Source organism: Rhipicephalus sanguineus, chromosome 3, assembly GCF_013339695.2.
Source record: "Rhipicephalus sanguineus isolate Rsan-2018 chromosome 3, BIME_Rsan_1.4, whole genome shotgun sequence".
Classification (NCBI taxonomy): Eukaryota; Metazoa; Arthropoda; class Arachnida; order Ixodida; family Ixodidae; genus Rhipicephalus; species Rhipicephalus sanguineus.
In genome coordinates, this window is record NC_051178.1 from 101,973,239 (window position 1) to 101,985,826 (window position 12,588).

The 12,588-nt window shown below is 46.1% G+C and overlaps 1 protein-coding gene across 1 annotated transcript; it reads right to left on the bottom strand.

Moving 5' to 3' along the window:
- Nucleotides 1-685: 685 nt before the first annotated feature.
- Nucleotides 686-8,419, bottom strand: LOC119386868 (E3 ubiquitin-protein ligase MSL2). The gene is made up of 2 exons (XM_037654135.2): nt 7,569-8,419; nt 686-3,081 (listed from the first exon to the last, which is right to left on the bottom strand). The coding sequence occupies exons 1-2, from the start codon at nt 8,299-8,301 to the stop codon at nt 2,708-2,710; spliced, it is 1,107 nt and encodes a 368-aa protein (XP_037510063.1). The 5' UTR covers nt 8,302-8,419; the 3' UTR covers nt 686-2,707.
- Nucleotides 8,420-12,588: the final 4,169 nt, after the last annotated feature.

The following is a 12,588-nucleotide window of genomic DNA, read 5'->3' on the forward strand; positions in this document are numbered from 1 at the left end:
CTTCTGGCATTTAACTTTTTTGCACATTCTTAACAAAAAAGCTACACTTAAGTGGCTGTTACCCAAAATAAAAAATACCAGGTATAACTTATGGACATGACCATAATATACTCTTACATTAAAAGAATTTGTGGCATCATCAGGTAAGAATCTCAGTAAAACACACTGACAAGACGTGAAAGTGGTACTGAAAAGTGACTGGAATACTGTTTTCTTTTTTTTGCCGTTCTTATTGATGACTCAGCATGTAAAGTAGTCATGAAATATAGAAATCACTTGTGCTTTTTGCTTCTGTTAACAGCTTGCACAAGCACATGGCAACATAAAGCAGAGGAATAAACACAGTCTCACTTTAGGGAGAGCTATGGTAATAATGATGGAAAAATGCCAGGGCTTGAGTCAATATATATTTGTCAAGACAGAATTAATATTCAAATATACTTGAAGAGGTCCCATTGCAAATTTTGGTTATGCACTTGAAGCTTTAAGGCTGTAAGCTGTTGTTGTAAGCTGTAAGCTGTTCGGCGGAGCCCGCCGAACAGTCACCCCTGAGGAAGGGACCGAATCGGTCCCGAAACGTCGGGTCAGTTTTATAGCTTTTAAAGTTTAACTTTAGCAAAGTGGCTGGAGAGTTTATTATTTTTCGTATAAATTTTTCACCCAGCCAGACAGATCTCTGTTGAATATGTTCACATCTATCTAAAGAGCCTATTACAAAAACATTTTTTTTTTCAAGTCATTTGTCGAGAAAATGCAAGAAGTTGAAGTGCTGTGTTGCCATGCCTCTAGCAAGTGAGTTTTAGAGGTGTCAATCATAAATTTTTCAAGGAAATGCAGGGATGTTAACCAGATTACTTTAATTCATGCACACTGTACAGTATAAGCTGAGAAATGGTTTTGTTTTGAATGTCAGTGCTACATTAATTTTTACTGTCTAGGTTAGAGCATAACAAACTTGTTCATACAGCAAGCTCCGTCAGAGCTAGTGCATTATTCCAAATACTAATGTCTTCTTCCTTGGCAGTGCTGAAGTTTGAGTGATATGATGAATGCCTACTGAACTGAGATATACTAACATAGTGCAACAAGTAAGGATTAATGTTAATGTATTCAATCATCATCTATACTTTGTGATGATAAAACATGAATTATGTGGAAGTGAAAGTTGATATCTTGTTCTCAGGCAGTCATCAGTGGTCAGCACTGACAGCCTTGCAGTGCTTCCCTCCACAAAAATAATGACGCAAAGCATTAACAATGTTTGATAGTTTTTAAATCATTACCAAACTTTTGGCCCATCTTGCACCTAAAGTAAGGCATGTCGAGATCTGAACACAACAGACACCTGGTTAAAACAATGAACAGTGCACGGTAACTCAGGAACATTAAGCTGTAGTTCTCACTTGTGGGCTGAGTTTTAAAAACTGCTGCCAAGCATTTTCACCAAAAGGATGGTTGGGGTCTGCATGGCTCAAGTCCACAGTATTTTCCAAGGCAGTCATTTCCCCTTGGCCTTTACATAGCAGTGCAATACATAATACCGACGAGAACTTCTTAATAGCTTACAGCAGACAGATCAAGAGCGGTCTCATCAACTTTACACTCCCTTTGGCACAATATAATTTGTTTTGCGAAGTGGCCTGAAAAATGGAATTATTGCTTCGATCAGCAGGCATCTGAGCTGTAATTTGACTGCAGACTAGCAGCTAACTGTGACAAGCATAGTAAATTCTGAGCTTAATCCGGAGTTGGAATAAAGAGGCTCTCAGGAGTACCATGATTTGGTGGACCATCCTCAAACACATGACACAGGTGTGAAAGATAGGCACCATGAATGCAGACTGTCTGTCATGTAGGAACTCATTATAATAAAAAGAGAAGCGGTTAATACTAGGCAATCCTTCCATGGACTGTACAGTTACGCAGCGATTACTGCAAATGACAGGATTCAGAGTAGCCGTGTAGGTAGTTACAAGGCACACAGAAATTGCATATAATGCAACAAGATCTGACAAACTTAAAATGTTCTTATTGTGTAACAATATATGGTCATTGCTACTCCTCGTGCATCAGTGTTACGAATATTATGAAGCTGGAGCTGCCCAAAGCTAGCACAAATTTTTTTCACTCAGGGAACAAACAGAAATAGCAGATCCTTAAATAAAATTAAAGCTTGAAGTAATGACTATTTTCATAAAGAAATCTCGGCCTTGTTATAGATCAAACATTATTTTAACTTGTGTTTAAATTTGTGTCTCAGGGGAAAATTAATTCATGTCCGTAAAAATGTGAATGCAACAATGAACGTCACATCAAACTTTCTTCTTTTGCAGTCTGCAATCATGGTGCCTTATTCCATAACCATCACATCCACATGTCACGGCTACCTCCAAATACCTAAATACTTGACAGTAGTACAACACCAGAAACCAAGACTGCCGACCAGCATTCCAACAACGCGCTCGAGAACAGCGAAAATTGATGGAGCCCACAAAGTGACCGATGGCGAAAACCGCCTGCAGTCTTCAGCCAGTCGGTCGCTGCTATGCTGAAGTCCCACTAGGTCTACCACCACGGCACAAGAACTTCCCCAGGAAGGCACACGCTCACGTTGTCCTCGGATGGGTAGACCCACATGGTTGGTAGCTTCGATGAAGAGATGAAACACAATGATGCATCGATGGTCCAGGCACGCGTCGGCGTTGCGTCACTCGTCAACCTGCACAATGTGCACCACGTGTGTCCGCGGCTCGGACGTCGGCTTGCCGTCGACTCCCGCCTGGCCGCCCACTTGCAGCGCCTCGCCCCAGAGCTGGGTGATCTTGTCCACGGGGTTCCGGCAACCCTTGCAGCGACACGTCTTGCAGCTCGCTCCGGCCACGTAGCAAGGGCACCGCTGACCGCAGCACGTCAGCTTGCCAGGGTTCAAGCTCGCCGCGCCACACCGACAGCCCCGGCGTGCTGCCGTCACTGGCTGCTGGTAGTGCAGAACAGTCGTTGGCGTCTGAGGCGCCGCAGCCGAATCACTGCCGCCCTCCGGCGCCGACGTCGAATCCGAACCGGATCGGCTGATCTCCAGCACTGCGAAGGAGCGAGCGTAACATCGTACATTACAGGCCAAAGGGAACGGAATTTCGCTGCTCATAAACTGGTTATGATAATGATAATAATTGTTGTGGTTTTATGTCGTAAAACCACAATATGATTATGAGGGTAGCCGTAGTGGAGGGCTCCGGATACGTGCATCTAAATCTAAGCTCACGGGCCTCTAGCATTTTGCCTCCATTGAAATGCGGCCGCCGCGGACGGTATTCGGTCCCGTGACCTTCGGGTCGACAGTCTAGCAGAACACTGAAGTAATCTTGGCAGAGGCACTTGGCTGTCAATTGACTAATCTTCTTATGCTCGCGCCCGACTCTTCTAAGCAATGAAGGGAAAGCTACGCGGGCGCAGATGTCCTCCTACGCCAAATAGCCCGGTTCGGCGCGCGTTTCGTATCCCTGTGGAAAGAGATGGCTGTGCGGCATAAGCGTTGCATACCACTCGCTTTGTCTATATACAGCCATGTGTGAGTGAAGTCGCAAGTTTCCGATGCGAGTAGAGGGAAGAGCCATAAGACACCCGAAGATACAGGCGCCATTTAGCGTTTGAAGTACACATAAAAGGTGCAGCACATTGACGTGCAAAAGCGCGAAATGATAACATACAAAGTAAAAAAAAAGTCTCTATATAAATATCTCACTAATGTGCGCTACATCATTTTCAAGTATAGCTTTCTGCAGAAAATGAGATAGTGAGAGAGAGAGAGAGAGAGCCCTTTATTGAAAGGCAGAGAACTTAGCCGGCGTATACGAATCGCTGACACACTACACTGCGTAGGGAAGGGAAATGGTGAAAGAAATACAGAAGGAGAGAGGCGCTACAAGTAAAGCGAAAAATATTAAAAGCAGGAAAAAAATGGACGCAATTGTTGGATCGCAGTGATAAACGGTGGCACTAATGCAATTTGGCTCTGTACTCTCGCTTCATTGCCAAGAAAAGTTGCAGCAGCTGACGATGATGACTAGAGACCGGATTTTAGACAAATGCCTATTTTGTTCCTTGCGTTCATATCGCGCCACTTTCATATATGAGCATGAATTAGGGGCTAAGGAGGGCATTTATAGGGCTTTCATAGTGCCTACAAATGCCTATTTTTGGCGTTCGGGCCTATATGCCTATAAGGGCCTATAAACGCCTATTTTCAAAACTGGCGACTATACGAACAGTATACGACGTCAAGTTTCGCCTCCCGGTGCAGTTTGAGCCCATTATTCATGTTACAGCGCAACATTCACTGTTCGGAACTCCATGGGGTTCAACCAACTCCCGAAAACAACTGCTAACAGCAGTGAAATGGGACGCGCCGCCGTGCTGACATGGCGCGAGCGGTTAGCGACTGCGAAATTGCGGAGAGCCGTCAGGGGAGAGTGAAGAGCAAAAGCAACAAATAAAAATGTGATGTGCACGCGGCTTTTGTTTAGTTTGCAATTTGCTTAAGGTGTTCACCGCCAGCGGAGAAACTGGTTCTACGCGATTCGACCCGGCCAATAGCAAGAATCCCCCTCCTTCCGGTCTTTTAGCGATATGGGTAACTGCTCTTGCCCTACCCTTCTCAGTCATGCCGAAAAGAAAAGCACGGAGGTGTGCGTTGATTCGACAATGAACACTTGACTCACCATCAAAGGCGTGCGCAGGGTTCCCCTTCAGAAGGGGGGGGGGGTTCGTCTCAGCGCCCCCCCCCTCCCAATTATGTCACTGTATGGCGCTCACATTGCGCCCCCCCCCCCCCCGAGTCGCAGCGCCCCCCTCCCTATTATGTCATTGTGTGGGGCTGACTTTGTGCCCCCCTCTTAGGTGAATAGGGGGGGGGGCTGCCCTCCCTCCCCCATGCGCACGCCTATGCTCACCATGTTACAGACTAAGCGGAGATCGCATTCTGCAAAGCGTGCGTGACATATGGACAATTGCACGGCTATGTTCAACTGTTGTCGCCTGTGTACCACCTGAAACAATAACATTTTTTTTATTTTCCTGTCGTAAATAGAGGTCGCGCATGTCTTCCCTCGAAATTATTTGCATTTATGTAAACATTTATTATGCCTACATTTACGATATTGGAGGCCTAAAACGTTGTTCAACCTGTCCATTTTTGGCGCCTACAACGCGCTTTTTCAATTCCTAGAAATCCGGCCTCTAATGATGACCCTTACTGGCATCCTCTTTGAAGCAGGGCGACATGTGGCCCCGTAGCCTGTTAGTCCTAATCAGCAATTATTAATAAAACTTGCTGTTGGGCTAGTTGGTGCATGTTTAGAAGAAAATTCGACGACGCAAACCACCGAGACGAAAAGGAGAAAGGAAAGAGCAATTATTGCATCGTTTGCAGTCCAGCATTTACGCATACCTATTTCCGTCATTTTCTATCTTCATTACAGCTCCTGTTTATCTGCTCTACTGTCTCCCGAAACAAATACACGGTCGGAAGGCGCCCGGTAATGAGCTGAACAATGTATCATGCGTGCCGCCATCTTCCTTGTATTTAAAGGCATGATGAACAACACCATGCCTAAGCGGAAAGCTGTAGTGGGGACTCCGGAATAATTTTGACCGCCTGTGCTTGTTCAACGTGCACCTAAAATTAAAGGGACACTAAAGAGCAAAACAATTTTTTCTCGCATTAGTAAAGTAGTCTTCCACGATACCAAAAACACCACGCTTTCTGCGCGAAGACGCTTAATAAGCGAGAAAACGCGCAAAAAGAAAATACAGGTGGCGACGCCACCTTGGAATTCCCGCACCATTTGCCGTGACGTCACATATTTTTGACGGCGCCTGCTTGGGCATACGTAGTTCCTAATCGGTTAAATCGAAGTACGTTGTCCTCTGAGGGGGCCTGAGACTTGACACAACGAGTTTGTGGAAATTTCGTCGAGCCAGTGGCGCCAAAATACGTTAAATGCTCTTTGAAGTCTTTTACGTCGCGAATTACTAAGTTCGGCGCGAAATTTGAAAATAAAACTTTGAGCTTGGCTTTCTCCTCTAATAATAAACCTATGGTGCCATGGTGGTGAAATAAACTACACAAGAGTTCTCCGAGCACACTTTATCAATCTAAACCAATTCATTGTTTCTCTTTAGTGTCCCTTCAAGAGCGGTGATGGCTGTCCTCTGCGCTCGCGGTCAAACTGGCTTCCCATGCTTAGATAAGAATCGTTCGGCTGATTCGAGCAACCACGAAAGGACACCGAAGAGAGACGCCCCTCGACACTTCCCGCTCTTCGGTGGCTCGAATTTAACGTAAGCTACGCGCACTTTTTTATTGCTCCTGGCAACTGCACGTTCGTATTATTCGAATTTATTTTCCTTGGGAAAAGCGTTTAAAAAATGACGTAGGCCCAAGAAAGCTATTATGATCTACAGACTGACTGGGTGCCTGCCCCCTTACATCGCAGAGTTTACGGACCCACTTTGGGACATGATGATTTTACACACACACATCAGAAAAGAATGAATTCACCGAAAACATGGGCATTTTACAAAGTACAAGGAAACATAGCAAATATCAGCAGGATAAATACAACATATATAAATACAAGCTGCTCTAATGTAAACCTTCTGCACATTTAAGCTGTTCTCAATAGGATGCGATGGCCGAAAAACAAAACAGAGAGAGAAATATGAACAAAACTCGATGATTACTATACAAGAATGCGTTTATCGTTCTGTAAGATGTGGTCATTTGTGACGAGAGACATGGACGAAAAGGCGCTATTTCTGCTTCCCTACAGGGTGCATGGCTCAATGCGCAGTTATGGCACTATGTTGCCGGTAGAAAATAAAACAAACGTGACATCTTTATTTTCGCAAACATCCGTGGGTAGCTTTAAGCCGCTGTACACGAACTACACACTCTGATTTCTCCTAGAGCCTTCGTTTCACAGTTTAAACGGCCCGCCACGTAGAACGGTGTCGCCATCTAGCGTCAACTTTACAAAGCACATGCAGAGTGGTAACGCGCGCCACCGCGTGAAAGGTCGCGAAAGCTTCCGCACTCAAACCAGCCAGCCCTGGAAACAGGGGTAGCTGTACTATTCAAACTATTCGTCCCTCAATTACACGAAATAGCGAGCGCATCCAGTAGCGATCGAAACCGCTTAGCGAGTAACAACTTCTCATTTGCACACAGAGTTTTACGCATGCACGATCGAAAGAACGCGGAATTGTTGTAGTGTTTCGCACGTCAGTCAAAACGGGGAAAACCGTTGAAACTACACGATTCGCTGCACTTAAACTCACGGCTGGGCAACAGTTCACTTCGACGGCTGCAATGTCAATTAAGGTACGCGCAATGCCGTTCCAACAATGTTAGCAGACAGCTTAAAAACGAAGCAGCGCGCGGTAGCGATCGCTAAACTGCGGTATGTGCTCCGAAAATGCACAGGGGTAACAGCCGTGCAGTTGCTTTTCAACCGATATTTTCGAGTACCTCGCTAATAAACATGCTGTTCTCAAGTTACGGCACTTACCTGCGGGTACCTTTATGAGCTTGTACGGCGCAGAGGTGGCACGATCGTGCGCTAATGCCATTGCATCTCCATTGAGAAGCACAGCGCGACGCGCTCTGTCACCGCTCACACTTTTCGTCACTGCGGCCGCGGCCACGGCCGAAGTCCGATTCACAACACGAGGTGCTTGAGTAGGTACTACGGTTGTGGATGCTGCTGCTACACACGGTGACGATAAAGACGGGGAAAACGAAGACGAAGCTGCCAAGGAAGGCACTGCGGACGACGACGTCGACGGTAAGCTCGTCGAAGTGGGCTCCGCGTGCCGATAGTTATCGGCCAGACGCGACCCTTCGACGACGATGTCCCTGAAAGTGACATTTGTACCACCATTCAGACTACCCCACTTTCTCTGAAACCTAGGCGCACACAGATAGCGGCAGATATTCTTGTAGCACTGAAGCACAATTCGAAGCTGCTTGTTCTCGGTGAAACCGGACGTGTTGTTGTTGCAGTCGACGCATGGCGCGCTTAGCCGCATCGTCTGGCCCACACATCCTTTGCACACTGCGTGCCGACACTTGGACGTACTAGAAGACATCGGGACGACCAGGAGATTGGAACACACACTGCACGCAAGTGCCTGCCTCAGCAGGGACAGCAGGCGATATATGTCAGCCCAGGCACTGTGGTCTTCGGGGTCCGATTCGCACACTTTTCGACACAAATCCAGGTACAGACTCAAACCGTTCATGATTCACAATGCGGGCTTGCTTCGGAGGTCCCCCTCGCGCCCGCAAAACATTAAAAACCGACTTTTCGTGCGCATTTAGCGCTCGTTCCTATCCATGTTTTGTTTATGGGATGCCCATGTCGCTGCCGCTGCGGCTGACGGTTTCGTTCCGAGGCGCGGCGGGTCAGCTGTTGGTGACGGAGTGGCGCCGCGTTTGACTCTCTTTGGACTCGGTCGGCACTAAAGACGGCCACAAACAAAGCAGTTTTCAGATTTGAGCGTCTCTTGAAGCAGTTTTCGAAGTACAGAGCGAAAATTTTGTTTAACCAGTTCAATTAAACAACGCAGAGACAAGAACACAGCCACGCATTCGACCCAATTTCCGGCTGATAAGCATAGCCGACAATATTTCGCTTATGTTATTGCTGACTATAACATTGTCACCACACGCGATTTTCACCAACCAGTTATGTTGGCTTTCAAAACATTATTCTTCATTGATCGTGCGGACAACTTTTGTCTCACCAGATTTCTTCTTTTTCGCATTCTTCCTTTCCTTTTTTTTTTCTTTTGCTCTTTTCTTCATTCTACAGGTCGAAGTGGGATATCGACTGCTTCGGTTATCGTTCTTACACAACAGTAGCGATATATTGAGATCGTGTAACCAGCTTTCTGCTGCGTATTTTATTGTTATGAGTAAGTTCCATTCTCTGGTGCCAGCGTTTTGCAACCCAGATCATTCTTAGTCTCTTAGATTCGTATGAATTTTCCGCAATAACTTGTGTGACGCCACGCCGTCAGCATGCCGGATTTCTTTTTTTCATTTATTTTCTATTTTGACGCAGCAAAGTTTAAAGTAGCCATTTCTTGGAAGGGGAAATCCTAATTAGATCAACAGACCGTGGCAACAAACAACGCAGAAGACGGGTCAAACAACAAGTCTTGCAGAGAAAAAGAAAAGAAAGAAAATCCGGGAGATCCCAGGCACTGTGGGAATCGATGTAATGCGAAGCCGCCAGCAAAGAGCTGCATACAGCGCCTTGTTTGTCTTTGAGCCAAATGAAATCATTCATGCCATGACATCTAGTCCACCATATATCGCGTGTTTGCCATGCACGCATGCATGCACAATCTGGTATATACCATGCTTATGAAACGTATATTCTGGTATGTACAATGACCTGTCATTTATGTTCATCGCGCACTCGTGTCAAGCCATACATTTTTTGGTATATATCAAGTTAACAAAACGGCCGGAAGCGCACCATGACAGTGTCATGTAAATCATACCGTATATGGCATGCATATAACATGATTCGCATGTTAGGGTCTGCCATTTGTGTTCGTCATACAGTCACATCGCGCAATACCAATTTTGTTATATATCAAACGAGCGAAATGGTCGCGAGTGCACTACGTGTATGGCATGTAAACCATGCCATACATGACATGCATATCATGGTTTTCATGTTTCCACCTGTCACTTATGTTCGTCATACAGTCGGGTCGCGCAATACCAGCTTTGGTGTGTATCAAGCTAGCGAAACGGCCGCGAATGCACCCTGAGCGTGGCATGTAAATCATGACATACATGACATGCATGTCATGGTTTACATGTTACCACCTGTTGTTCATGTTCTTCACAGAGTCACATCGTGCAATACCAATTTTAGTATATATCAATCTAGCGAAACGGCCGCGAGCGCATTATGAGCTTGGCATGTAAATCATGTCGTACACAGCTTGCTTGTCATGATTTTCACGTTACCACCTATCATTTACGTTCGTCATACAGTCGCGTCGCACAATACTAATTTTGGTGTATATCAATCTAGCGGAACGGCCGCAGGCGCACCATGAGCGTGGCATGTAAATCATGACAAGCATGTCATGGTTTTCATGTTACCAACTGGTATTCATGTTCTTTATACAGTCACATCGCGCAATACTAATTTTGGTGTATATCAATCTAGCGGAACGGCCGCGGGCGCACCATGAGCGTGGCATGTAAATCATGACAAGCATATCATGCATGGTTTTCATGTTACCAACTGGTATTCATGTTCTTCATACAGTCACATCGCGCAATACTAATTTTGGTGTATATCAATCTAGCGAATCGGCCACGAGCGCACAATGAGCGTGGCATGTAAATCATGTCGTACATGACTTGCATGTCATGATTGTCACGTTACCACGTGTCAGTTATGTTCGTCATACAGAAATGTCTCGTCATACCAGTTGTCGTATATATCCATTTATTTAAACGGCAGCTAGCGCCCCGAGACCATGTCATGTAAATCATGCTGCACATGACATGCGTGTCATGATTTGCACGTTAGGACCTGTCATTATGTTTGTCATGAACTCTTGTCACGCCATACCAATTTTGGTATATATGAAGTTAACGGAACGGCCGCAAGAGCCCCAAGGCCGTGGAATGTAAATCATGCTGTTCATGACGTGCGTGTCATGATGTTCATGTTATGACCTGTCATTTATGTTCGTAATACGGTCATACCAATTTTGGTATACATCCGATTAACGAAACGGCCAGGAGAGCACAATGTCGTAGGCGGTTAGATAGATAGATAGATATCAATGTCGCAGATGTTCGCTAAGAAATGCTTCGCATTTAAAACAACGTTCCGGTCAGGAATCAAACCTGCGACCAACGCTGTATGCGACTGCCTCTCCACTCGACCTCTGGCAGTGTACCAAGAAACAAGATAGTACCAACAGTACCTCGAACGTCAGCCGTGAACGCACTTCCACTCCCTCGCTTTTTTTTTCTCCCTGTTCTCTCCTCCTTTTCGTTCAGTCGTTTAGTGGCCAGCGCCTCTCGCGGCTGCCACGCGCGATGCTCGGAGGCTGCTCTCGCTAGAGTTACTGTATGTGCTACCTTTAGGTACCTAAAGGTAGTATATACTTGGTATTCACGTGACGTCATAGCAGAGCAGGCTGGCGGCTGCAGCAGCGGAAAGGGCACGACCTGGGTTGGCCACTAGGGTAGCGCCATATTTTTGGGGGGACGGTGCCAACGAGAACAAACGGTGTTTCTGCAGCTCCGCGGCTGGTGATCTCTGCCTTTTCATTACTTTAAAAGAGTTGCAGTAAAGCACCATTGCTTTTCAACCATGAATGCGGGCCCCTCAGTAAAGTTGAGTTCGTACGCGCAGAATTTAGAGGCGAATGCGAAGAACCGCTACGTTAAGAAAGTGGAGCGTTGCGGTGGCGTCGATCCACTTTTGCTTACTTCGAAAGAAACGTCGTTCGATCTCGCGCTCGTGCGTAAAGTAGAACTTTCGGACATCAAGGATTACCTTGTGCACACGACAAGTTTCATCACCCACGAACAACTGAAGGCCGAAAAATCTCGAGTTGCATTATTACCTGACCAGCGGATTCGTGCAAAGAGCCCCAGCTACGAAGACACGGCGATCAAAACATCGCGCGCACCAAGGTAAGACAATCTTTGACTAGGCTGACTGTATTTCTGGATCGCATTGTAACGCTAACAGGTAGTGCTTGCCGATGTGTGTGACAGTGGTGTGATTAATGTTGGAAGTTTGCTTCGCTGCGCAGCGAGACCTCGTGAAACATTCACAAGTGTCTGCGCGAGGTCCTACATATTTTCGCTTCTGTACCGTTACACTACGACGCTACGCGAAAATTCCAGGAGTGCCTTTTTGCACAGCACAGTGTCAAGTAACACAGTTCTCTTCGGAGCTTAGGGAGAAGAAAAACGATACTAAAATAATTGCTTGTACACGTCATTTCCCATCGCGCTGCTGCTTTAGAAACAGTGACAGTGTAACTGCACTTTCCAGCGATTACCTTGCTGCGGCATCTTTTTCTTTTTGGTTTGCGAATACTCGTCACCTGCCTAAGTGCATTGCGTTCTACAAATTGTCGCTGCCAGCGAGGTAGCGGATGTTGCATGTGTCCGCGCAAGTGTGCCTAGAATGGACTACATGCATGAAAGATGCTTGCTTGCGTTTTGCTTCTGTTAAAGAACCCCAGGTGGTCGAAATTTCCGGAGCCCTCCACTACGGCGTCTCTCATAATCATCTCGTGGTTTTGGGACGTTAAACCCCAGATATTATTATTATTATTGCGTTTTGCTTCTGTACTGTTGCGGTGATACCTACATTAGTTTCACTCATTGTTGATGCTGCAATTTGCCTTGCTTTGTGTGCGTTTAGGTGGCCTGTGTTTTCTGCGTGCGTAAAGCCAGCAGTTAAATAAACGACTTCATCCTTTTGCAGGTTAACCACTCTCAGGCGATTTCACCTCAGCCACTAGAGC

Excerpts from the sequence above, each read along its gene's own strand:
- LOC119386868 (XM_037654135.2), bottom strand. The coding sequence starts at position 8,301 with ATGAACGGTTTGAGTCTGTACCTGGATTTGTGTCGAAAAGTGTGCGAA. Across the intron at positions 3,082-7,568 it reads GCTCATAAAGGTACCCGCAG|TGCTGGAGATCAGCCGATCC; the intron begins GTAAGTGCCGTA and ends GCTCCTTCGCAG.